This window comes from Callospermophilus lateralis, chromosome 2 (assembly GCF_048772815.1).
Source record: "Callospermophilus lateralis isolate mCalLat2 chromosome 2, mCalLat2.hap1, whole genome shotgun sequence".
Taxonomy (NCBI): Eukaryota; Metazoa; Chordata; class Mammalia; order Rodentia; family Sciuridae; genus Callospermophilus; species Callospermophilus lateralis.
Genome location: NC_135306.1, coordinates 33,741,370 through 33,768,298, shown reverse-complemented (window position 1 = coordinate 33,768,298; position 26,929 = coordinate 33,741,370). Strand labels below are relative to the sequence as shown.

Genomic DNA, 26,929 nt, shown 5'->3' with positions numbered 1-26,929 from the left:
ACCACCTTCGGGCTGTTTATTGTAGGCAAAGGGCTGATTTCCTGGGCAGGTTGCTGCAGCAATGGGTGGGTGAGAGATCCTTTTTTTTTTTTTAATGTGATCCAGCCATCATCTATTTGTATATTCAGTCTCTAAGAGGTTTTAAAATAAAGCCCATATGGGTGCATAGCTTAATTTAAATTTCAGATCAATAATACTTAATTTTCAGTATGAATATGTCACAAATATTGCATGGGACCTTACATATACTAAAAATTACTCGTTGCTTATATGAAACTCAAGTGTAGCTAGCCATACTGTATATTTATGTGCTAAACCTGAAGGTCTCACTGTGAGGCTTAACCTGTTTTTCTTTGGGTTCTCACCTCAGGGAAGAGAGGATGCAAATTTCTGGGCCCATGACCCTTTGCCCCTTGCCTCTCTTAGTGGTCTTGCCTGGGCATTATTGGTAAAGGCCTTGCCCCCAAATCAGGTTGTGTTCAGAGCAATTGAAAAGTAGAGAATCATCTTGAAAGGCTCAGCCCCAGAAATGAGCCAGGCTGCCCCACAGGCTGGTCCAGCACTTCCAGCACCCCAGGAAGGGCTCCGGAGGCACAGACCTGCCTTTTGTCTGTCCCCAGACTGCAGACAACTCATGCACCTTTGTCCTACAGCATCAGCCGACATTCCAAGCCCAACAGAAATGACAGAAAGTACCAGGTGCTGGGGGACAAGTCTCCTCCATCAACCAAGTAAGTAATGACACAGTTCCCTTTAATTGCATTTAATTTTTCAGAGGAAAAGAAAAATAAGAAAGAGAAGGGGGAGGCTAATAAAAAGGAAGAGGAAGGGGAGGGGCCAGTTGAAGGTCAAGGTCAGTTTGTCTCAACCCATTCCCTGAAGTTTACTGAGAGACATTTCACCAAAATTTTACATTTTCCAGCTCAGCATTTTATGGTGGCCAGGCAGCAGACACCTTTCAGGTTTGGGGTATTTTTTAGTAATTTTTTCAACGCTACCCACCTCTTCTCCTTTCCTTTACTGTCATTGATTAAAACAACGGCTTCATTTCAAACAAAACCCAGCATATTATTAAGTTTGGAAAGTTAAAAGTCCTTGGAGAAATTCAAGCTCCACACTGGAGCCTCTATCCCCCATAATCAGTATGGCACGGCCCACCTGTGTCAGCTCTTTCGCCCAGGGAACTGAAGCTGGTGAATCATGCAAAGAAGAATACTGCTACACCAAGTGACCCAGGAACTGCCTACAAGTCAGCTGCTAGACCTGCCCTGTGCCCATACACCAAGGACATTTCTGTACCATTACAACCTTGACTTTCTATCTTTTATAGATCTCTGTCATTTGATCACATGTATAGATTCCTGCACCCACCACCACAATCAAGACACAAAATTATTTCATCTGCACAAAGATCTCTTTCTTGCTACTCTTCATGTGCCACCCCTGACCACTTCCCCTCACCGTCCCAACCCCAAGAACCAGGAATCTGTTCTCCGTCCCTATAATTTTGTTACTTTACAGGATATCATGTAAATAAATTTATGCAGCATTTGACCTTTTCAGAATGGCTTTTTGGCCTCAGCATAATGCCCTTGAGATATGTCTTGGGCCATTTGATTTGCTCTAACCGAATACCTGAGACTGGATAATTTATCAAGAACAGAGGTTTGTTTCTTGCAGTTCTGGAGGTTGGGAAGTCCAAGGTTGAGCCTGATCTGGTGAGGGCCTTCTCACTGCATCATTCCATGGCAGGAGGTGGAAGGGCAAGAGAGTATAGGGAGCAGGAGTGAGAGAGGAGAAGAAGGGGACTGAAATCATTCTTTTCTCAGGAACCCATTCCTATGATAAGTAGCCCACTCCCACAATGTCACCATTAATCTATTCCAGAGGGCAGAGCCCTTATGACCTATTATCTCTTGATGGTCCTACTTCTCAGTACCATTGCACTGAGGATTAGGTTTCTAGCATATGAACTTTGGGAAATACATTCAAACCTCAGCAGGACCCTTCCAAGTTGTCACATGTACCATACAGAGTACATGTATGACCCAATAGTATTCCATAATATAAATACACCACAGATTTTAAAAAATCATAGGTCAAATAGAAAAAAATGAGTATTCATTAAGTCTCTAAAAAAGGAGGGATTTCCCTGTCCTAGTACAATAGTCAGTTGTTCATAAAATAGAATCAGACTAATCCTGTTTGTATCCCCACATTAGGACCCTGGTTAAGTGACTTCTCCACAAGCTTCAGTCTTTCCATCTGCAGAGTAGGTAGAAGAGAACCCTCCTCTTAGAGCTGTGGATAAGAGCTAGTGAGTTCCCATGGGTCCCAGGCAGGGCTCCCTTCAGAAACACATGATTGGCACCCTGAGAAGCACTAATAAAAATCTCAAAATATGGAAAATTTGCAAAAGGAAAAAGAAAAGCAAATAAATACATCACCCTCTTCCCCTACCCCCAAGTAAATTGCTAAGGAAACCTCTGGAACTCAGTATGAGCTAGGCATATTGGCACATGCCTGTAATCCCAGTGACTCAGGAGGCTGAGGCAAGAGGATTATAAGCTCCAGGCCAGCCTCAGCATCTTAGTGAGACCCTATCTAAAAAAAAAAAAAAAAAAAAAAAAAAAAGTAAAAAGTGCTGGGAGTGTAGAGCACCCCAGGATTCAATTTTAAGTACCAAAGAAAGAGAGAGAGAGAGAGAGAGAATTCAGTAGGGATGAGGGTAGATTTGAAGAGACCCGGCCCAAAAGAAGAAACTACTAGGAACAAATGTGAAGAAATATAGCCTCACTGGAATGCTAAGCAATGAAAGGGAAGCAAGTCCCCACACATCCCCACACATCAACTAGAGTTGCCAATACACAGATGGATTTTTGTGGAAGCTGCCAGTGGGTAGAGTGGTTCTTCCCTTGCACTGAGGGTAGGGAGTCAATGGCACAGTATCTTTCTAGAAATCAATTTGGCAAAGTCTAATGGAAGCCATTAAGTCATGCCTTTATGCAAATCTTCAGGCCTTTCTCCCAAGGAAATCATTCCACCATGAGGAGAAACTTCTTGCCTGAAGATATCTCATGCAGCATTTTTTTCAGTTGTCAATGGACTTTATTTTGTTTATTTATTTGTGGTGCTGAGAATCGAACCCAGTGCCTCGCACATACTAGGCAACCACTCTACCACTGAGCCACAACCCAGCCCCCATGCAGCATTTTTTTATGCCAATTGAAAAAGGGGGCGGACCTAAAATTTCAAAATTAGGGGATTGCGAACTGTGATGCATATATACTTGGTGGTGTTCCACAGCCACTTAAGATGATTTCACAGAATGGGGTCACTTACTGTTCAATAAGTGAACAGAACAGAATTTGAAACACTCATAAACCCAATTAGGACCGATTTTAAATAAGATCAGCCGAAGGAAATTCACTAAAATGTTGGGATGGATTTTCCCCTTGTTTTTCGATATATTTCTAATTTTCGTTAAGTATAATGAGTGGATTTTAAAATGACAGATCAAATTACCTATATATTTATATTCTAGAAATTGGCAGTGATATATTCATACATGTCACTATGACACTTTATACAGATCGAGAAACATTAGTGACCTGCAGTTACATGCAATTCTAGTGTGTCCATCCTTTATCTCACTTACTTTCACAACCGTTGACCTAACTGGACAGGAACATCCATTGGGTCTGTGAAAATTTGCTTATAAAGCCCTGGTGTACACATGTGGGCCTAGTGACCAGAGAGAGCAGGCCGACGTTTGGTCCTACAGGAAGTCCTGGTCATTTGATTACTATCTGTAAGTCATCATTCTTTCTTCTTTCAAGCAACACTGAGGCCCTGACAGGTACAGGCACTGCCCTTGCACTGGGATTCCATGGTCAACAGAGACAGACAACCAGAGTCCATGTTCTCTATCAAAAGATAAACACAGACACATTAAAATATTAACCAGTTTATTTGAACAGACAGCGATGCACAAATCGGGCAGCATCAGACTGCCAAATGGTTCAGGGCTCCACCAAGGTGGGTGGCAAGGGGAAAGCTTTTACAGGAGGGTCACAGAAAGAAGCAAGGCAAAGAAAATATTTGATTAGTTAAACTGGATCATTCCCCCACCAGAAATGAGTTGGCTGTTTCTGACTGGTTAAACTTAGATTTCATTTTTCTAGACTATATATGACCATTCTTACTGAGTTGGGTTCTGGCTTGCTAATGTAGGAACCCCAGATACTGAGCTTTTTCTGCCTAATAACCTCTCAATTAGAATTTTAAATGCCTAGTAGAATTCCCAGTCTGCTGGGAGAGATGGAATTCAATCAGCCAGACAAACAAATCAATCCCGAATCCACCTACAGAACTGAAGAACACTCTGAAAGTATTAGCACTAGGGTTAGGAACTGGCACTGAGCTGGGATCTGAGAACAGGAATATGACCAAGAAGAATCATGCAGGTGTTTTTGGAGAGGAATCAGGAGAAGTTCCCAGGGCAGTAGTGATGAATTAATTGCAAGGAGGCCCAGGGCCCAAACAGAGCACTCCAAATGCTATGCTGATTTGGTTCGTCCATGTGGGTATCTTTAGACAAGGAACCTCAGGGGTCTGCCTCTGTGTGTTGCAGGCATTTTAAAGGGATCATCCTGACCCTTCTCTGGGAGAGCAACCACTATCTGCTGACCGTTGTGGAGGTGAGGGCCACTGCTCACTAGCTGGTGCCCATCCAGGAAGCGTGTCCCCAGCTGCCTTTGCCTTTTGCAGTCTGCTGATCACAGGAACTCAGGGGAAAATGACGAGAGGATTTCACCCTCCTCTTGACCTCCCCAGCCTCTGTAACCTCCTGTGTCCCACCCCCACCCAGGCCCATTTTCTGGAAGACAAATTTCATTTATTTGGCATTTATTTACTTAATTAGTCACCAAACATTTCTTAGACATCACCTGCATGTCAGGCACTGGGTATGCCAAGAGAAACATGCCCCACCTCTGCCCCTTAGGTGCCTAGCACTTAACAGGAGTCCAATGGACATGGCCGGGCACAGGGAGCCAGGGAAGCACTAGGAGCTGGCCCCTGCTCCCATAAACCCACACAGTGTGCTTGTGTTTTATCTTGGCTGTCCCCCATGGGGCAGGGAGTGGTAAAGGGCAGGGCCTCTGGCTCATCCCTCTCTGTGGCCCACAGTCAGGACCCAGCTGGGTGCTTCTGGTAAGTTCCCAACTCAGTCACAACTTGAGACTCCATTGATTTGGGTCTTGAATGACAAACAGGATTTTGCCATTTACTCAGGAAGTAATGAGGGACAGTTATGGCCTCAAGTCACACTTTAGGATACAGAGGAAGTGACGGGGGCAGAGGGAAAGCACAACTAGGAGATGTGGAGATGAGGGTGGGCTGACTGATAGAAGAGCCAGGACCAGAGTCCCACAGGGAGGGTCCTCGCCCACGCATGGTCACCTTTCTCTGGCAGGAATATTACCGCAAAGAGAGGCACCCAGTCACCAGGCCTGACTGCATGTATGAAACCTTCGACCAGTGTGCCGACAGCATTGGCAGGAAGATCCTGGAGTACCAGAGCCAGACGAACGAGTACCACAACTCCTGCCTCATGGGTGCGTGTGGGCGAAGGGTGGGCAGGCTGGACGTGGGTATGATACCAACATACTGAGGTTGGGGGCTGGTCCTTGGCCCTGGCCCCTCTCACTTGGAGGTCACCAGACAGAAGAGGAGCCTCCTGTGGAAGCCAGCCTCTTAGAATTAGGTGGAAACAATGATCAGATTTAACTGGAGTAAAACAACACTAAAAAAAAAAAAAAAAAAAAAAAGAATCGTTTTTCTATAGAAGCATGGTAATTTTTCTTAACCACTAAAAAATACTTTGTTCCTTCCACATTTTATTTTTTTTCTCTTTCTTCATTTTTTATTGGTGCATTATAGTTGTACATATTAATGTGATTCGTTGTTACAATTAACAATATAATTTGACCGATATGGCCCCTCAACGTTTCCTCCCTCCCTCCCTTCTCCCACCCCAGGGTACCTTTCCTGTACTGATTTCCCTTTGATTTCTATAAGATCCCTGCACCACCCCCCACCTTTCTTCCCCTTTTTTCCTCTCTAGCTTTCACACATGAGAGAAAACATACAACCCTGACCTTTCAAGTTTGGATCATTTTGCTTAACATAAGGTCTTTAGTTCCATTCATTTTCTTGCAAATGACATAATTTCCTTTTTCTTTATGTCTGAATAAAATTTCATATGTATCTATACCATGTTTTCTTTATTCATTCATCTGCTGAAAGACACCTATACTGATTCCATAGTTTGGCTATTTTGAGATGTGCTGCTATAAACATGGGTATGTGTGTATCACTGTAGTAAGATGACTTTAATTCTTTAGGATAAATATCAAGGAATGGTGTAGCAGGTCATATGGTGGTTTCATGCCTAGTCTTTTGAGACACTTCCATACTGATTTCCATAGCGGTTGTACTAATTTACAATTCCATCAACAGTGTATCTCCATATTCTAAGATGTATTATTATTTGTATTTTATTCTGAGTGGCATGAGATGAACTCTCAGTGTAGTTTGCATTTCTTTAATTGTTAATGATGTTGAACATTTTTTCACATGTGTATTGGCCATTTGTATGTTGTTGTTTTTTAATTTGTTTTGTTTTTTGAGAAGTGTCTGATTTATTTGCCCATTTATTAATTAGTTGTTTGGGTTTGGATGTTAAGTTTTTTTTGAGTTTTTTATAAATTCTAGATATAAATATCAGAAGAGTAGTTAGCAAAGATTTTCTTCCATTCTGTAATTTCTGTACTATTTTTGTTTCCTTTGCTATACAGAAACTTTTTAATTAAATGCCATCCCATTTACTAGCTCTTGGAATTATTTCCTGAGTTTTAGGTGTCCTACTGAGGAAGTCCTTGCTGGAATGTTGACCCTATGTTTTCTTCTAGGAATTGCATAGTTTTTGGTCTAATTCCTAGGTCTTTGGTCCATTTTGAATTGATTTTCATGCAGGGTGAGAGATAAGGGTCTAGTTTCATTCTCTACATATGGTTAACTAGTTTTCCCAGCTTCATTTGTTTAAAAGGTTGTTTTTTCTCTAAAGTGTGGTTGGGGCACCTTTGTTAAGGATCACATGACTGTTAGTGTGTAAGTTTGTCTCTGTGTCTTCTATTCTACCATTGGTCTTTGTGTCCAATTTTATGCCAATACCATGCAGTTTTTGTGCTATAGCACTGTAGTATAATTTGAAGTCAGGGATTGTGATGCCCCCAGCATTGCATTTTTGGCTTAGACTTGCTTTGACTATTTTAGGTGTTTTATTCTTCCAAATGAATTTTAGGATTATTTTTTCTAGTTCTGTGAAGAATGTCATTGGTATTTTGATGGTGATTACATTGAATCTATATATTGCTTTGGTCATTTTAACAATATTAATTCTGCCTATCCATGAATATGGGAAGTCTTTCCATATTCTGAAGTCTTCTTCAATTTCTTTCTTCAATGTTCCATAGTTTTCATTGCAGAGATCTTTTACCTCCTTGGTTAGATTTATTTCTAGTTTTTTCTTTTTTTGTAGTTGTTTGTTTGGTTGTTTTTTTTTTTTTTTAGGTTATTGTGAATGAAACTGTTTTCCTCATTTCTTTCTCAGCAGATTTTTTTGTTGGTAGGAAAGCTATTGATTTTTTTATGTTGATTTTGTAGCCTGCTACTCTGCCAAATTTGTTTATTAGTTCTAGCAATTTTTTGGTGGAATTTTTTTGAATCTTCTAAGTTAAGGATCATATCATCTACAAACAGTGGTAACTTGACTTCTTCCTTTCCTGATTTTATCGTTTTTATTTCCTTTCCTTGCCTAATTGCTTTAGCTAAAATTTCTAGCACTATATTAAATAGGAGTGGTGAGAATGAACATCCTTGTCTTGTTCTAGATTTTACAGGAAATGCTTTACTATGAGCTTGGCTTTGGTTTTTTTTATATATAGCCTTTATGATGTTGAGGTAGGCTTCTTTTATTCCTAGTTTCTTCAGTGTTTTTATCATGAATGGGTGTTTAATTTTGTCAAATGCCTTCTCTACATCTATTGATACGATGGTTATCTAGTTTTGCTGATTTGACAGCTAATATGACTAAGTGATTTTTGCCCTAAATTCTATTTTTGTGATGAATTACATTTATTGATCTGTGTATGTTAAACCATCCTTGCATCTCTGGAATAAAGCCAATTTGTTCTTGATATACAATCTTCCTAATATGTTGTTTAACACAATTTGCTGATATTTTATTAAATATTTTTGTATGTAAACTCATTAGGGATATTGGTCTATAGTTTTCTTTCCCTTATGTATCCTTGTCTGGTTTTGATATGAGTGTGATATTGACTTTCATAGAATGAATTTGGTAGTATTCCATTCCTTTCTATTTCATGGAATAATTTGAGGAGCATTCGCATTAGTTCTTTAAAGCGCTGGTAGAATTGACCTGAGAATTTATCTGGTCCTGGGTTTTTCTTTGTTGGAAGGCATACAATTTTTTGGAGTATAAGTTTTCAAAATAGTTTCTCATGATCTGCTGGATTTCTGTGATGTCTATTGTGACTTCTCCTTTTTAACTTGTAATTTTATTAATTTGGGTCTTCTCTCTTTCTTTTAGTTGGTTTGGCTAAGAGCTTATCAATCTTGTTTATGTTTTCAAAGAACCAACTCTTCATTGATCCTTTATATTTCTTAATTCTCCATTTCATTGAATTTGGCTCTGATCTTAATTATTTCCTTCTTTATGCTGGTTTTGGAATTGGTTTCTTCTTTTTCAAGGGTCTCAAGATGCATCATTGGGTTTTTATTTGGGATCTTTCTGATTTTCTCATGTGGGCACTAACAGCTATAACCTTTCCTCTTAGAACTGCTTTTATAGTGTCCCAGAAGTTCTGGTATGTTGTATCATATCATATATTCTCATTTGAATATAAGAATTTTTAGTTTTTCCTTTTATTTTTTCTACTGAACATTCTTTAGTCAAATGTGTACTGTTCAATTCCCATGTATTTATAAAGTTTCTATAGGATTTTGTTGTTGATTTCTAATTTTATTCCATTGTGATTTGATAAGATGCAAGGAATTATATCAATTTTTTGTATTTGTTAAGAGTTGTTTTGTGGCCTAAAATATGGTTTATTTTGGAGAAGATTCCATGAGCTACTAAGAAAGTGTATTCAGCTGTTGTTGGATGAAATATTCTATAGATGTCTGTTAAACCCACTTAATTTATAATATTTTTCAGGTCCAAAGAGTCTTACTGAGTTTATGTCTGGATGATATAACTAATGGTGAGAGAGGTGTGTTGAAATTACCCAGTATTATTATACTGGGGTCCATCTGAGGCTTCAATTTGAGTAGTTTCTCTTTTTATGTAATTAGTTTCACTGATGTTTGGGCTCTCATTTGTTTTTCCATCTTGAATCCTCCTGGGTACAGTCTTCTCTGTGCCTGTTTCCCTCATGTTCTGCTAGGTACATGGTAGGTACTTGCCACATGGTAGGCACTTGCTGGGACAGTGTAGCAGTATTTGCTATGACCTGCAGTATGGCCACCTCAAGATGGCTCCACCTCAGCTCTCCATGGCCAGTTGAGAAACACAGGGCACTTTTGAAATACTAGTTCACAGTGCAGCTTCTGGATCAGCTAAGTTCAGGTTGCTTTTTGGTCTCAAGTTTTTCCATACCAAAATATTTCTGTTGTATTTCTCTCCATGTTCTCCCTCCCTCTATGGTGGAATGTAAGAAATAAGTTCACCTGACCAAACCCAAAGAATGGACTAAGAGACATGAGATATTGCAGTAGTGAGGCTTTTTACTGACCATCTTGCAAGATTAGTGTCTGGGTGAGCAGGCACACTCAGAGCAGTTACAATCACATTTTATACCCTAGTACAGTGTCCCTTCCTCCGCCTGTCCCTCATCCCTCATTGGCTGAGTACTAAGGGAGTCTTTCCTAGGTTTTGTGGTCTCCTATTTAGTCACCTAGGTGTTATGGTCTCTTATTGGGTTATTTAAAATACCTTTAGTTGTCCCCATCTCCCTTTGTTCTCCTGTGAAGGGAAAGCACTTTGGGGGAGTGAGTGCATCATGGCACATACTGCAGTTTATCTCTGTTGAACAGGCTGGCCTCTTCCCTCTCACTTCCTGTTTGTCAAGGGACTGTGAATTCTTCACACTCTGGCATTAACTGCTTGTAATTTTCCATTCTGTTCTCCCCTACTGCTGCTTTTCTTACATCCCAATTTTACATTTAAAGCTAAATACCATATTTTGAAAATGGACCACCAGACTTTCTATTTCTCACAGTGAACCAGTGCTGCTACTGCTGCCTATCTCAACCAGTGGGGCTCCAAAGTTGCCTTTCTTCTTTGTTTAATACACAAATATCTGAGTCTCTAAGATATCCTGACTGTCCAATATTGAATTTTAGAGAAATCCCTTTTTTACCCACCTTGCTGAGAAGGAGGACTCCTGCTGCTTGAATCCTAAGCCATGGAGCAACTAGGAATTCAGCCTTCCTCTAATCCGCCATCTTGATTCTCCTCCCTTCTGCCCTCATTTTTGACAGCTTTAGGGTATATTTCCTTACCAGTACAATTCATCCATGAAGCGTACGATTCAATGGTGTTTGGTTTACTTACAGAGCTGGCAATTGTCACCACCACTATCTCGGAACCCTCATCAGCCCCTCTTGAGTCCCTAAGCCATCAACAATGCACTTTCTTTTTTCCCTTTGCTTTCTTTATTTATCTATTTGGTGTGCTGGGTATTGATCCCAGAGGTGCTTTATCACTGAGCTATATCCCCAGCCATTTTTATTTTTTTATTTGGAGATAGGTTCTTACTAAGTTTTTAGGGTCTTACTAAGTTGTTTAGGGCTTCATTAAATGCTGAGCCTGGCCTTGAACTTGCAATCCTCCACCCTCAGTCTCCTAAATCACTGGGATTACAGGTATGTGCTACCACGCCTGGTTCATTTTCTGTCTCTATGGAGTTCCCCTTCCTGTACTTTCATGTAAATGGGCCCACATGAGCTTCTTTGTGACTGGTTTCTTTCAGTTTTTGTGGTATTTCCAAGGTTCACGCATGTTGTAAATTGTATCAATACTTCCTTTTATCACTTTTAATGATATTTCACTGTACAGATCTACCACATTTGTTTTGCTTTGCTGTGTCATTCCAGAGGCAGTGTGGGTAGGAAGAGAGGATAACTGAGACCCAGCACTGCCATCTCTTAGCTGTACCACTTTGGCCAAGTGATCTCACTTCTCTTAGCTTCAGTTCTCTTATCTGTAAGCTGGAGATAGTAACAGCATCCAGTGTGAAAGAACTTTTTGAGGATTAATCCCTTGCATGGATTTACCATGTACAGGGAGTGATCTATGGGAGCCCTCATCACTGTGGTTGTAGAATCACTGGAATTGAAAACTACAGACAGTATTTTGTTTCTCTACTCAGACTTTCCCCAAGTGAACTCTTCAAGATCCCATCCTACACGTTCTCTCACTGAAAACGTGTCAAATGCTAGATAAAATATTTGGGGGACAAATGCACAAATGTAAAGTAAGACACACACAAATGAGCTAGTTGTAAAGTAAGAAACACAAAATCCAAAAATTGAATGGAAATAAGAACTTTGCTTGATAAATTGAGCAGTAATTCTGTTCACTGCCTTAAAGCATTTGATGACTCTCAGGAAAACTTGAGCATTTTCATGACCTCCAGGGCATTAGGAACAGGAAATAAATCCACAGACTACCCAAGGAGGAAAATACCATGTAAAACTGGAACTGCACAGGGCTCCACCTGCAGAATACAGTGAATGAGACAAACCAATCTCTTCTTCTAGCAACTAGAAAGAGATTGCATTACCAAAATCCTTGGTACTGGGGTTGGGTCTGTAGGTCAGTAGCAGAGTGCTTGCCTAGCATATGTGAGGCAGTGGGTTTGATCCTCGGCACCACATAATAATAAACAAATAAAATAAAGGCATTCTGTCCATCTACAACTACAAAAAAATTTAAAAAAAAAAATCCTTGGTACTGGTGAAGAAAAAGGAAAACCAAAACCAAAAAACCACCTGTGGAAATCCAGAACTGTGCCAGTCCTTATATGGCTTCTAAACCTATATTCGTGCTTATTTAAACTTGAATTCAATATTTTCTTTGTGGATCATCCAAAGGATCTTAACTTTATCTTAGAATCAAATTGAGCTTAATCTGGGTGCAGTGGCATACACCTATAATCCCAGCGGCTCGGGAGGCTGAGATAGGAGGATCGCAAGTTCAAAGCCAGCCTCAGCAACTTAGTGAGACCCTGAGCAACTCAGTGAGACTCTGTCTCTAAATAAAATACAAAAATAGGGCTGGGGATGTTGCTCAGTGGTCGAGTGCCCCTGAGTTCAATTCCTGGTACAAAAAAAAAAATGAGCTTAGAATGATCTTGAGTTGATTATATCTAGAATTTGCTTGGTTGAGACCCTCAAATCCTCTCTAGAAAACCCACCTTCAACTCAGGCCTCAGGATTCCCACAACTAAAATTCCCAGAATAAGAGCTCACCGTGATGAACAAACAACAATAACAAAACCCACACAAACATAGGGTCCTTGAGCGGGAACCACAGGAGGCCAGCAGAGACTTAAGTTATTGTACATATCAAACACAGGATATAAAATAATGCCATTATTAAAGTTAAATAAAAGAGGGAATTGTAAACATGAGCAAGGAGCGAGAGACTATTAAACTGAGTAAATATAAAAGTGAATCAAATGGAATTTTTAAAAAGGAAAAATTTCAAGTTGAAATTTTATACTTGTAAATGATTTTGCTGCCAGAATACATAGAGCTGAAAGTGAAATTGGTGACTGGAAGGTAGAACCAAAGAAAATACCCAGAATGCTACACAGAAAGACAAAGAGATGAGAAAAAGGGAAGAGGTGAAGAGATGTGAATGATAGAGGAGGTCTGACATACGCTGTTTGGAGGTATAGAAAGAGAGGGAGGAGCCCGGGGTCAAGGAGACATTTGAAGACATGATGGATGAGAACTTGCCAGATGGCTGAAAGACAATGCATTTTAAATGGGTTGAGAAGTCCAAGGAATATAGAGGAGAGTCCTTTGAACTTGTCTTACTAGTATTTTCTGTATTACCTTGACTACAGGACCACATTGGAGACCAAGGTTTTCCCTTTGGGAAACTGCTTTGGGCCTTTGTTGAAAAAGATCACCTCAGCCACTTGGTTCTATGGTGTCCCCCTCCACTGACCCTCTATCTCAATTCCTGCAGAATTACGAGTCCAGATGAGGAGATTTGAGGAGCTGCTGCCCCAGGTGTGTTGGCTGGTGACAGAGGACTTCAAGGAGCAGCACTGGAAAAAGTTTTGCACCTCTGTGGAAAAGATCCAGAAACAATTTGAGGAGCAGAAAGAGCAGTTAGACAAAAGGAAGGTAAGGATCCTAGGACCAGCCAGTCCTGTTCCAGAATCAGGAATGCTGGGAGTTCAAAATGGAGGCAGGTCACGGGCAGGGTCAAGCCCAAGGAAAGGAGGTGAGCTAGGTTTAGGATTATCGGATGGGGACCGAGGGGCAGGAGGCATTGAAAAACTAAGAATTGAGTCAACAACTTCTTCATGGAAGGTGTTTGGTAAATTCTGTGTTGGAGTAAAGGGGAGGGTCTGCTGGGCTTGGTGGCACCATGGTCTTTAAGATCAACAATGACTCTCCACACTGTCCTTGGAGCCATGGGACAGGATTGGTGCTGACTGTGTTGGACTAAAGCCTTGACTCTGCTGGGGGGACAACTCACCCTCTCTTCATGGCTTCATTCATGCTCCCATCCTGTCCTCTCTGACACTGGTTCCTCTGCCCACCCATGGCCCCTCATACACCCAGATCATAGTACACATTTGTCTTCCTATGGCCTTAATTGACAGAAGACATAGGCCAGTGACTTCTTGGTCCTGACTTCAAGTCTGGGTCAAAGGCCCTGATGAATTCCGAATTGTTTGATCAAAGGATAGGAATGCCCAGAAGCTCAATCCAAATATTGGACACCCTGCACATTACCAGATAATGGAGTCTCTACACATACTAGAAGAAAAAAGACAGAAAGAGCTGGACCATGTAATCAAGAAGCACAAGGATGATCTTGAGGTCAGTGGTGCCCTTGACTCTCCAGTCCAGGTGCTGAGGGCCACACCACCCTCCAGAAAGATGGTGCCAATGGTCAGCAACAGCCAGTGCAGAGCATGGCTCTTGGTTGGCACCTGGGCCAGAGCAGGCATGAAAGTGGGTGGGTTTTGTAGGTGAAATGTTATTACTGGGTGTTTCACTTTGCATTTCTTTGGTTTCTGAATTAACTATTTATAAAATTAGTAACAGTACTTTTTTTTTTCATGATTCACGATCCATGTCTAGTTTTATTTCTTCTTCAGTGAATTGTCTACATGTATCTCATTCATTTCTGAATCATTTCTTATCCTCAAGCCCAAGCACCTCTTGAGGGAAGCCTTCTTGCTCAGACACCAGTTAACTCAGACACAGTGGGCACAGTGGCTTTAGGCTTGGCTCAGCAGCAGGATCCCCAAGGCTCCCTAGGTCCTACTGCTGAGCCAGCCAGCCCTTCCTCAGCTGCCTTGGAGAGAAGTTCTTCTCCCTGCAGCTCTGCGCTCACCATGTTTCCTCCAGGAAGTCACCAGGAATTGTGGCCACTTTTTCATAATGAGCTTGGCCTCCTTCACCGAGAAGTTCCTGCTGCAGCTGGATGAACTGATCACCATCGATGACATCCAGGTTGCAAGTAAGGGGCACCAACCTTGCATCTCAGCCCGGGGGAGGGGGAGGGCTAGGCTGATGGGCACTGGGGAAGCTGCCTTCCCAGCTCCACCAGGTGAAAATTTTCTCCATCGAGGGAATGATTTGATTTTGTGTGTTCATTTGTCTCCATTAAAAATAAACTTTTGACTAAAAAGGCCAAATGCCAGATGGATCAAAGAATATATGTTAAAAATGAAACCCTAACAGGGAGTATTTTCATACTTTGGGGGTTAGGGACACCTTTTCTAAGCACAGTATGAGAACCAGAAGCCATGAAGAAAGCAGCTGGCCCTTCTCTCATGCCAAAACAAAAACAGAAAAGTGTCAAATAGGGAAAGATAAACCTCAAACTGGAAAACTAGGCCTCACAACCTAGGAGTCAGGGAATGGGTCACTACCCACGTGGTACAAAGAACTCTCACAGGTCACATTTTTTAAAGAAGCCAAGAAACAAACACACGCATTTCCAAAGAGAAGCATTTCCTATGACCAGTGACAGTAAAAGGTGTGCCACCTCGCTGATGATGAAGAATGCAAATATGGACATTACTGAGATAGGTTTCTCACCAACAGGCTGCCCGAGGCTTAGCCAGCCCAGGGAGGGTGGTCGGAAGCAGAGGCACCACAGGGCCCTTAGTAGGAGCATTCGTTGATAACTGATCTCTTAAAGAACTCTTGTCACTTCCCGTCAAATCTTGCATGTGCATGCCTTTGACCTAGCGTTCCAATTCTAGGAATTTTCCTGACAAAAATATTTGCACACTTGTCCTAAGACACACATTCAAAAACATTCATCACAGCGCTCTTCAGACAGCAAAACAATTGGAAACAGCACTAGTGTCCATACATAGGGGATTGGAGGTGGGTGACGCACTCTGTGAGGCTGTGATGATGGGGTAGTAGGTCTGCACGTGCTAATGCCACAGGGCGCACAGGAGGACTTTCTGGGAGAAAATGAGGGACCAGGATATGTGTATGAGTCCATATTTGAAAAACATACATGATATCAACATGCATACTCTCAGGTGTTTAAATAAATCTGTGTAAGAGAGACACAGAGAGTGAGAGAGACAGAGCCTGGGAGCTGGGCACAGAACTGCTGCTGAGGCTCTGCAGGGCGGGGCAGTGGGAGGCTCCTAACATCTCTTTTGGCTAGGTGACAATGTTTAAACTTTTTGTAATGTACATATTACTTTTATAATGATAAGATTACAATCATGTACTCAAATGTTATCCATTTATTGATAGTCTATACTTTAAATCCATTCTTTTTATTTGTTTGTTTGTTTGTTTATTTTGGTACCAGGGGTCCTCGACCACTGAGCCACATCCCCAGCCCTATTCTGAATTTTATTTAGAGACAGGGTCTCACTGAGTTGCTCAGGGCCTCACTAAGTTGCTGAGGCTGGCTTTGAACTTGTGATCCTCCTGCTTCAGCCTTGAAAGCCACTGGGATTATGGGCTTTGCACCACCTCACCCAACTTTCTATTTTTAAAAATTGTTACAGAGACAATAAGTGTTCTCTACAGTAAAGTTAGAAATTCCATAAAAATTAAGAAGCAAGTGAAGAACCCGTTCCTTCCACCCAGAAATTAGGGCCCTTTGCCCTTGCTGTCCACCCTTCCAGGCCCCTCCTCCATGGGGGTGGGGATGGGTAGAGGTCCTATGAGATGTCCTGACCGAGTCCCTTCAGGTGGACCTTGGCCAGGCAATCCCTGCTTTTCTGCTTCAGCATTTTGGGTTGCTGAGCACTGTGATTTACTAAGCATCATCATGGACTAATTCATCTGCTGCTGTTGAACCTACAATTTTTCATTGCTGTAATTGTTTTAAAGAAAACTCCTGTACTGTGGAAGGACTCTGATGGAGTGACAGACTCTTGGCTTACGTTTTCTGGGTCAAAATATATACAGCATTTTTGAGGTGCAGGCCACTTTTCAATACCAAAGGTGAGCCTCACTCAGGAAGGCAAGGACCCACAGAGACACTGAGGTTGAAGCCCCATGGAGAACAGGCAGATGAGCTGGCAGCAGACCCCATCCATAGTGGCACCTTGCACAGTACCACAGAGCTGGACAAAAACCCTGCACCAGGCCCCCAGGAGGTGCTTGCCTGGTCTTATCTAAGCGTTTTGACTTGGCCAGGCATAGACCTGTTACCATGGCAGATGAAGGTGCAGGTTAAAGAGGTGCCCACCTGCCAGCACACTCTCTCTCCACCGCCCAGGTTCCCACCCCCACCTCCACACAGAAAGCCTTCTCTCCCTGTCAAGAATGCACATCCAGGGGCTGGAGATTTAGCTCAGTGGTAAAATGCTTGCCTTGCATATATGAGGCCCTGGGTTCAATCCCCAGCACCACCAAAAAAAAAAAAAAAGAAAAAGAATGCACATCCAAAGTGAGCCAAACATTTAATGGACAACCTTGAATGTGTTCTTTCTGGGGTAAGTGCTTAGTTCAGAGCTCATATGAGCTAGCATAAGTCAAAGAAGGCATTGCAAAGCATATTTTGGAACTCTTGGAAGCTGCAGGACAGTCAGAGCATCCAACTTAGGGATTTGGAGCTGAAACTGTCCAAAATGCTCCCCAGACTCCTCTTGCAATGACTCCTGCCACTGCCACTCTACTCAGCTGCATATCTGGTGCATTTAGCTTCTCTGTTTAGGCAGCTCTGCCTGTCACTCCAAGTGGGGAAGTAGAGAGTGAGCCCTACTATCTCTAAATATCAAGGGGGGAGACCCCTTGGTCTCATGCTGTTGGAGAGCCAATGGTTAGTAACCCATCTCTTTCCTGCCAGGGACCGAGCCCTGCAAGCAGAAAACATCGATCCTCATCCGGAGGAAACTGGCCAGGATGTCCCTGGAGGAAGAGAGTGAGAAGCCCCTGATTGAACGTGGGAGCAGGTGAGAGCCCAGGGCAGCAGGTGGCACCATAAATGGCTGAATCTGCTGGGAGCTGGGCAGTGGAGTGATTAGGGGCACCAGCTGGGAACTTGGACAGACCTGCTAACCTTGGAAAGGCATGTGTTCTGAACCTCATTGCTCTGTGAAATGAGCATGGCGTATACCTCATGTGGCTTCATGAAGAGAAAATTCGACTGTTTGGTAGGAGTTCAAAGACACCAAAATGGCCGAGGCAAGGTACAAGAAAAATACTGCTGGAGGACAAGACAGGGAGATGAGTCATCATGTCCCTGTTTAAAGTGTCCCATTACCATTATGACTCCCACCACTGGCTTGGTATTCTGAAATAACCATTGGGAGCGAATGGGGTGAGGTCTTCAATCAGGCTCATATAGGGAAGAGACTGCCTCACAGCTCAGCATATAAGACACATGTTTCCAGACATAGGGCCTTGAGCACCTCTCTCTCTCTCTCTCTCTCTCTCTCTCTCTCTCTCTCGATTTTTCTCTCTCTCAGCCCACTCCAGCTGACTATTGTGTGTGACATGAGCTGTTAAAGTGCCCGTCCCCATTGCCCCGAGAACATGTCTCTGTGAAAGCAAAGAGCAGTGTTCTCAGCAGTGGCCTTTACGGCATAATAAGTGGGCCAGGAACTGCAGACGGCCACCTGGCTGGCATACTGAGGAGGAATCTGAGGCCCAGGAAAGGGGAGTCACTGGAGATGTAGTGTTCCTTCCCCACACAGGACCCAAGACCACACAGAACTGAAACAGAGAACTTAAAGAAGCACAATGTGAAATCCTTGGTCGGAGCTTTTCTTTTTCTTTTAATTCAGATATTTAAAACCATCATAGTTGTTGAACTCTTGCAACAGGGGTGGTGGCTAGGCTGGGAATGGTGAAGCCAAGTACTTTTGTTTGTAGGAAGTGGCCAGGGATCAAACCCACCGAAGTCACTATCCAAACCAAGATTCTTGATCGGAAAACATCCTCCATAACCACCTCTAAGACCACCCTGGGCCATCTGGCAGCTGTGGAAGCTCGAGATGCTGTGTACCTGGTGAGATGGGATGGGGTAGCTGTGTCCCAGGGAGCATGAGGCAACTTAGTTTGGCTGCCTTGGTAAGGAGGGAACTTCCCACCTCCCAACATTTGGTCTGTGGAGTCAACAACACACATCAGTGAGGCCAGAGCCACAGGTCCCAACACCCATCAATATCCTTTGGCACAAGACATGAGGGTCATGTCTAGTCTCAGTCCTAGCAGTGGTCTGAGGTGTAAGCCCTGGTGCTGTGGGACCCCACCACAGGACATGTCACCCACACCGGGTGTGAGAAAGACTGCAGAGGGACAGTAGAATCAGCTAGGGAACATGGCAGACAGGCACAGAGGTGACGAGACCGTGGAACTGCAGTGGGGCATGGTAGCAGCAGCACTCACAGCCACAGCTACCTTCTGTTCTTGGCATGAGGCATCTCACTGAATCCTCCTGGGAACCCATGAGGGTTAGTGTCCCCATCTCACTAACAAGGACATTGATGCCTAAAAGCACTTACCCTTCTGTGCCACTGAGTGGCAGAGTCAGAATTTGAACCCAGTGCCTGTTAGACCCCTGTGGAGCTGGCCTGATGAGAAGCTGCTCCCAGAGCCCGGCTGCCATGCAAGCCCCAGACAGAGCAATGGCTGTGCTTGCTGAGTTCAGTGAGGGCTGGAGACCCAGAGGGCTCGGCCTCCTGAGGAAGCCAGGACCCCTGTGCTCCAGGGAGGCTCCTTTGCAGGTCAGAGTTTAGTAGGGTGCAGGGCCCAGAGCCAGAAAGACAGGTGTCCTAGTCCATGTTCCGCCCCTTCCTAGCTGAGTGACACCAGCCAAGTCCAGCCTCAGTCTTCTCATCTGTAAAACCAGGAAGACAATTGTAGGTATCTGATGGGAGCTCTTTAGGAGCTGCTTGTCACAGGTGACAGTGTTGTCCCAGGGCTGGGAGTGCAGAATCCTCTCTCATGTGGCCACTCCTGCTGCTTTTTTCCCAGAAATATTTAGCATTGTTTGAGGCAGAGCTGAAAAAGATCCAGAATGACCACAACGTCCAGGTGGAGGAGGCCCAGCGCTGGAAGGAGAGCTGGAAGTGCTCCCTGCAAACCATCCACAGCCTCTACACCTGACACCCTCCCCACCCCAAATAAAGTTTTATTCTGTGCTGGGCGGTGACTACAGGAGTCAGTCACTTAAAATAGAACCTAAGACTGTGAAGGAAATGACATCCAAAAGCATGCCTGGCACTTCTTTTCATTTCTCCTGAAAGGAGCTCTGCAAAGACAGGGCCCAGCTGTCAGGGCATAGGTATCAGGGGCCTGCCCAGCCAGTATTGCTGGAGAACACCAAATTCTGCCCCCCAGGTCAGGCCTTGAAGGGCACCTGCATGGGCCTACAGCCAGAGAAAAAAATGAGATGAGAATTCAGAGCTCAGGATAAACATCTGGAGAGATGTGCTCCACCCAGCACTCACCTTCTCATCCTGCCAGCTGTGGTCTTGGGCCATTGTACATGACAGGCCTCCCAGGCCTGACAACCTCTTCCTGTGCAGGAAGCGCCCAGTCCTCATCCCCTACCTCCCCCTGCCTACCAACCAACTTGCACCTTGCAACCCACCAAGCGCAGTAAGAGGGAAGGGTGTGAGGGTGCCCAGGTGAAATCACAGTTGTGGCCTGGATGAGCCTGTCCTGGGCTGCCCTATGTGGCCTTGAGGAACCTCTTGCCAAAGGAGTGAACCCTGAGCCAATTTCTGCAGCAATGGATAAGACTCTCAATCTGGACTTTCCTGGGTCAGAGTCTTGGAAAATGGAATATAATAGGAAAATCTCTCTCTCTCTCTTAAGGGTCTCTGCCTGAGTCAGCTGCATAGAGATCTGTCTTGAAACTGTGTGTTTCTGGTTACCAGAGTTCTAAGTTCTGTTGGAGTCTATCACCAAGGAAGTGAGGTGACTTCAAGGTTCCATTATGTGGGCCCCTTCCTTCAATATGACCTACTCAAAGGCTTATCTGACTTTAAGGTGACAGACTCCTGGGTCACAGTTTCTGGAGTATATACATTTTGACTGCTTACCCTCCTCCCCTGTGTTATCTCCTTAATGGATCCATTTCACCACCATTGGGAGGATCTGCATGCACCCGAAGCCCCAGGGCTGAGCAGACAGAATTGGGTTTAGAACCTCTTTTTTCTTATCGGTTCATTGCCTCTCAGAGCCTCCCCAGTTTCCTAACCTGCACAATGGGATCATAGGAGCATCTGCTGCCTAGGGACATCATCAGGTATGTATAATACTTATAAAACCAAATGTGCAAACTTACAAACGGAAAAATTATAAGAATGGGTGGTACACAGCGAGCAATCCAACTCAAAACCTGCCTGGGTTCTGTCAGTGTAATACTTGAGGCTGCTTCCCCTCTGGGCATCACTTTCCATTCTGTGACATGAGGGGATAGAAAGGAAAGAAAATTCATATACTATCCAGTCAGACCATATGGGTCATCCCAGCCTGCATGGCGGGCAACTTCCACAACAGCTTATAATGCTCCCGTCACCTGGTGTACATCCGTGTGTAACCACTAAGATGTTTGTGGCTCACTTCTGACAGATACAACATGGCAAAAGTAATGGGATCCCACTCCTGTCTTGGTGAGCTTGGGCTGCTGGGTCAAGGCGCTGACATAGACTGATTTTGAAGAGGGTCCCTCTTCTGGGTTGCAGACTGCCAACTTCTCCCTGAGTCTTCAGATAGCAGAAAGAGAACAGAGCTCTCTGGAGTCCCTTTAAAAAGGTCATATGATTCATGAGGGCTCTATATCATAACTTAATTACTTCCTACAGGCCCCACCCAGCTCTTAATCCAGTGCCTTGGGGGTTAGGATTTCAATGTATGACCCTTGGGGGTGACATAAACAGTATACTGCAACTTCCAACATTTAATTACACACCTACACACACACACATACACACACACAAAGAGCTGCTGTTCCCTTGCACTTGCAACGCCCTATGTTCCTTTCTGCCTCTCCCCCTCTCACCTTCATCTACTCCCCCTCATACCCTCCCCGCCTTATTTTTGCTTTGGCATTTGTTCTACTGAATTAATAAAAGGAAAGACTCCACCCCCATGCTTTGTTTTTGACCATCTTAGACTCTGGAGATGATCCTTAATAATAGGAGGTGGAGGTTGGACCTGAGGCAGGAGGACATCCAGAATGACCCCAATGATTCTTCTTTCTCTGGCTCTGGTAGCTCCAGTAAAAACCCAGAGGCACCAATAACACTGAATGCTTCACGCCGTCTGGTGGCCAGCATGTGCACTGCAGTCCTAGGCAGGAACACTGGGAGATAGTGCTCCTTCAGCTTCAGGGACAAAGGAGCTGTCTGACGACTCCCAGGGCAGTGTGAGGGTCCTTGGAAGCCTCCCTTGTCCCCTCTTTGCCTAGCCCCCTGATGTGTCCCATTCACTCATGAGGCATCCATACCTCTACTAGCACAATGATACCCCCACTTCCAAGTGGGATACCTCAAGGATCCAAAATGGACGGCTTTTATCCCTGAACCCAAGACTCAAGATCCGATGCTCTGACATCTTCTTCCCTGTAGCAAATCTTCACCCATCCAAACTCCCAGGCCTCTTCTCTGAAGGACCTCCAAGGAGGGAAAAGCATTTTCCCAGGACCTGAGAGAACGGTTGGCCAATGATGGAGAACTGGGGTGAACAGACACTTTCTGGGCATATGAAACATTTGGCCTTGCCCACTCCCACCATACCAATTTAACAGGAGGAAACGGGCTCTCTTGCCTGCAGCCCCTATCCACGCTGTTGAGGGGGACTCATCCTACTTACAGCAGTCCAGAGCAATACACTGCAGGACCCCAGTGCTATCTTCTCAGAGTGTCTGGGCCCCCAGGAATGTTGCTTGGAGACTGGATGCCACTGCCCTATTAGCAGAGTTGCTTCCAACCTCCTTCTTTCCTCATGGGAGAGGGTGGAGCACTGGCCTATGAAGCAGAGCCGTCTCTTATTACCTGGACTCTGCACATCTCCAGTGGTGGAGGAAAGTCCCTGGCTCCTTCTGGAATTCGGTTTTCCAAATGTACAGTGAAGGGCTGGATGTGGAACCGCATGAGTGTGTGCTTGGTGAGGATGTGGTGTTGTGCTCCATCAACAAGGATGTGGTATTGGGTGAGATGCCCCAGGTGCACCTGGGTGCAGAAGTCTCCCTAACTCAGGCAGGTGCTGGGGGTCACCACTAGTAACATCCAGGCCTAGAGTCCATGGCCAGTTTGTTTCTGCACCAAGAAGAGAAGTGAGTTCCTGTCTTACCACACCTATAAGCTCAAAACAGAAAAGATCCACAGTCAAGGTTGATCTCATGTAGCCGGCTCCACACTCCATACCTGCTGGATCCTGGGTCACAAGTTCACCCCTGGAGCCAGGAAGTGATGTAGGTCTCACTTAAGCCCTAGGATAGAGGGTGAGGGAGTAGTAGTTCCCCTGCAAAAATCTGAGGAGCTTTTCCCAATAGAAGAGGGCTTGATGTTGGCCAGGCACCAGCACCAATCTCAGAATCATCTCCACATCTGCCTCTGCCACTGTATCCCAGAGAAAGGACCAGTCTTACCCAGGATTCCCTAGTGGCCAACGTAGGCTTAGGTTAGTACTAGATATGGTTACCCATCAGTCATGTGTCACATGACAATGGGGACTGTTCTAAGGAATGTGTTAGGTGATTCCATCATTGTGTGACCATCATAGAGTATACTTAGACAAATTCTAGATGGTATAGGTTAATTGCTTGATGTGGCGGATGATGATGATTCCTCCTCCTCCTCCTCCTCCTCCTCTTCTTCTTCTTCTTTGCTTGTAGTTATACATGACAGTAGAATGTATTTTGGCAAATTATATATATATACATAGATTATAACTTATTCTATTGAGGATCTTTTTCTCTTGGTTGTACATGAAATTACCCTGGTCATGCATTCAAAGACAAGGCCAGGAAAGTTATGTTCAATTAATTCTACTATCCTTCCTATTCCCTACCCCTTCCCTCCCCTTCATTCTCCTTTGTCTAAAGCAATGGATTTCTATTCTTCCTCTCCTCACCCTCCCTTGTCTTGGGTTAGCATCCACATATCTGAGAGAACATTCAGCTTTTGGTTTTATGGGACTGGCTTATTTCACATAGCATGATATTCTTCAGCTCTATCCATTTATTGGTAAAGGCCATTATTTCATTCTTCTTTAAGGCTGAGTAATATTATGTTGTGTATATATACAACCACATTTTCTTTATCCATTCATCTGTTGAAGGGCACATAGTTTGGTTCCATAGAGCATTTGCACTAATTTGCAGCCCCACCAACAATGTATGAGAGTACCTTTCTTGCTGCATCTTCACCAACATTTATTGTTACTTGTATTCTTTATAATTGCCATTCTGACTAGAGTGAGATGTAATCTCAGAATAGTTTTAATTTGCATTTTTCTAATGGCTAGAGATGTGGAACATTTTTTCATATATTTTTTGACCATTTGTATTTCTTCCTCTGTGAAGTGTCTGTTCAGTTCCTTTACTCTTTGATTGATTGAGTTGTTTGTTTTTCTGATATTAAGTTTTTGAGTTTTTGTATAACCTGGAGATTAATGCCCTATCTGAGGTACAGGTGGTAAAATTTTTTCTCCCATTCTGTAGGATCACTGTTCACATTCTTGTTGTTTCCTTTGCTATGAAGAAGCTTTTCAGTTTTATACCATTCCCATTTACTGAAGATTTGAGTTCAAATTATCCCTATTTGCCAATGACATGATTTTATATTTAGAAGACCCAAAAACTCTACTAGAAAACTTCTAGAACTTATAAATGAATTCAGCAAAGTAGCAGGATATAAAATTAACACAAATTAATCAATTGCATTTTTTATACATCGATAAGCTGAAAAAGAAATCAGGAAAACTATCCCCTTTACAATAGCCTCAAAAAAAAAATACTTGGGAATCAATCTGACAAAGATCTCTACAATGAAAACTACAGAATACTAAAGAAAGAAATTGAATAAGGCCTCAGAAAATGGTAAGATCTCCCATGTTCTTGGATAGGCAGAATTAATATTATCAAAATACTACCAAAAGCACTATACAGAATTGATGAAATTCACATTAAAATTCCAATGACATTCTTCATAGAAATAGAAAAAAACAAACATGAAATTCATTTGGAAAAAAAAATAAGAGGCCCAGAATAGCCAAAGCAATCCTCAATGAGAAAAGTGATGCAGGAAGCATCTCAATGCTAGACCTTAAATCATATGCCAGAGTATAGTAACAAAAACATGGCATTGGCACCAAAACAGACGTGAAGACCAATGGAACAGAATAGAAGACAGAGACACACCCACATAAATACAGTTATTTCATACTAGTCAAAGGTGCCATAAACACACATTGGAAAAAAGGTAGCTTCTTCAATAAATGGTACTGGGAAAACTGGAAATCCATATATAAGAGGACGAAATTGAACCCTTCTCACCCTGCACAAAACTCAAAGTGGATCAAGGACCTAGGCATTAGACCAGATACCCTGTGCTTACTAGAAAAAAAACCCCCAAATCTCCATCATGTTGGCTTAGGAACCAACTTCTCAATAAGACTCTTTGACGTGGCTTCTTGATGCAACCAAGAGAAGAAGTAAACACAGGATGAATGAGCTGCTGTCTGTAGTACTGCACACTGTTTTACGGTAAGCTTTTTTTCATGAGTTGAAGGAGTACAGCCTAAAATAATGATACAAAGTGTGGGACAGTAAATATATAAATTAGTAACTGCCACTGATTATCAACATCAAGGATGAGGTACCATACATGATTATATTGCTATACTTTTTGTAGGAGGGCAATGCAGGTTTGTTTATGCTACAATCACCACAAACATGGGGGTAATCTCTTTCGCACTAGGACATTACAATGCCTAGGACATCACTAGATGATAGGAATTTTTTTTTTTTTAGAGAGAGAGAGAGAGAGAGAGAGAGAATTTTTTAATATTTATTTTTTAGTTTTCTGTGGACACAACATGTTTATTTTATTTTTATGTGGTGCTGAGGATTGAACCCAGCGCCCCGTGCATGCCAGGCGAGCACAGAAACGCTTAAGCCACATCCTCAGCCCATGATAGGAATTTTTCAGCTCCATTATGTAATCTTATGGGACCACTGTCATATATTGGTCCATTGTTGACCAAAACATTGTTATGCAATGCATAACTGTCTGAGAATCCCCAAAGTGACTGTGAGACCAAAAAAAAAAAAAAAAAAGGTATTTCTTTCTTTTTCACATAAAAGAACTCGTGAGAGGCAGACCAAACTGACCTTGACTGACCATTGTGAAAATTCACAGATCATCTTCTGTTCTAGCATCTCAGTGTGTGGTTTCCATCATCAACATGGTTGATGGAGCTGGTTCCTGGTTCCATCAAAAGTTGCTTGGACCAGTCCCTGGAACCAGCCACCACATCTGCATTTCAGAGCTCAGACAGGGGAAATGGAGGCAGGGCAAAGGCAGCCCTCTCAAAGACACCAGTTTCCTCTGCATAGCCTCCTCCTAAGGCCCCCAGCATACCTCTTCCAGACACAGGCAGTAGCCAGGATCCATTCTGATTCCTCTTAGCTGTGAAAAGAGTTAGAAATTTTAAACTTTATTTTGGTGAATTGCTGCCCTGAATAAAACTGTGTCTCTGTATTTATGAATAAGGAGACAAAGAAAACTGTAGAAATTATCTCTCCCTACAGTAAACTCCAAGATGAAGAGGAGATAGGTAACAAATGCCCAATTCTTCTGAAAATATCTCTATCTCTAAGAGGGTTAGGGTTAGGGTTAGGGTTAGGGTTAGGGTTAGGGTTGGGCATTTGTTACCTAACAACAGCCTCTTTTTTCTTAGTTTTTGTTCATTTGTAGAGAGATGGAAACCAATCAACCAATCTAGTTCCAAATACATAAATGGGATCCCTGCAGCCAATTCCCAGGCAGAACTCATGGAACCAGAGTGTCCTTCCTCTGCTAGAATCTTGTGAGTAGAACTGAGAAATTCCTTCCTAGTTCATGAAGGGGATAGGGTCTGGAAG

The 26,929-nt window shown here is 43.2% G+C and overlaps 1 protein-coding gene across 1 annotated transcript in view; it reads left to right on the top strand.

Annotated features, from left to right (window-relative positions):
* The window catches only part of Ccdc180 (coiled-coil domain containing 180), a 62,229-nt gene extending 42,291 nt beyond the window's left edge, over window positions 1–19,938 (top strand). Inside the window, exons 29-37 of the mRNA XM_076841168.2 lie at window positions 654–731; window positions 4,634–4,700; window positions 5,477–5,618; window positions 13,349–13,509; window positions 14,077–14,214; window positions 14,749–14,860; window positions 17,675–17,780; window positions 18,703–18,838; window positions 19,807–19,938. Coding sequence (XP_076697283.1) covers window positions 654–731; window positions 4,634–4,700; window positions 5,477–5,618; window positions 13,349–13,509; window positions 14,077–14,214; window positions 14,749–14,860; window positions 17,675–17,780; window positions 18,703–18,838; window positions 19,807–19,938 — 1,072 coding nt within the window. The remainder of the gene's footprint in view (window positions 1–653; window positions 732–4,633; window positions 4,701–5,476; window positions 5,619–13,348; window positions 13,510–14,076; window positions 14,215–14,748; window positions 14,861–17,674; window positions 17,781–18,702; window positions 18,839–19,806) is intronic.
* Window positions 19,939–26,929: the final 6,991 nt, after the last annotated feature.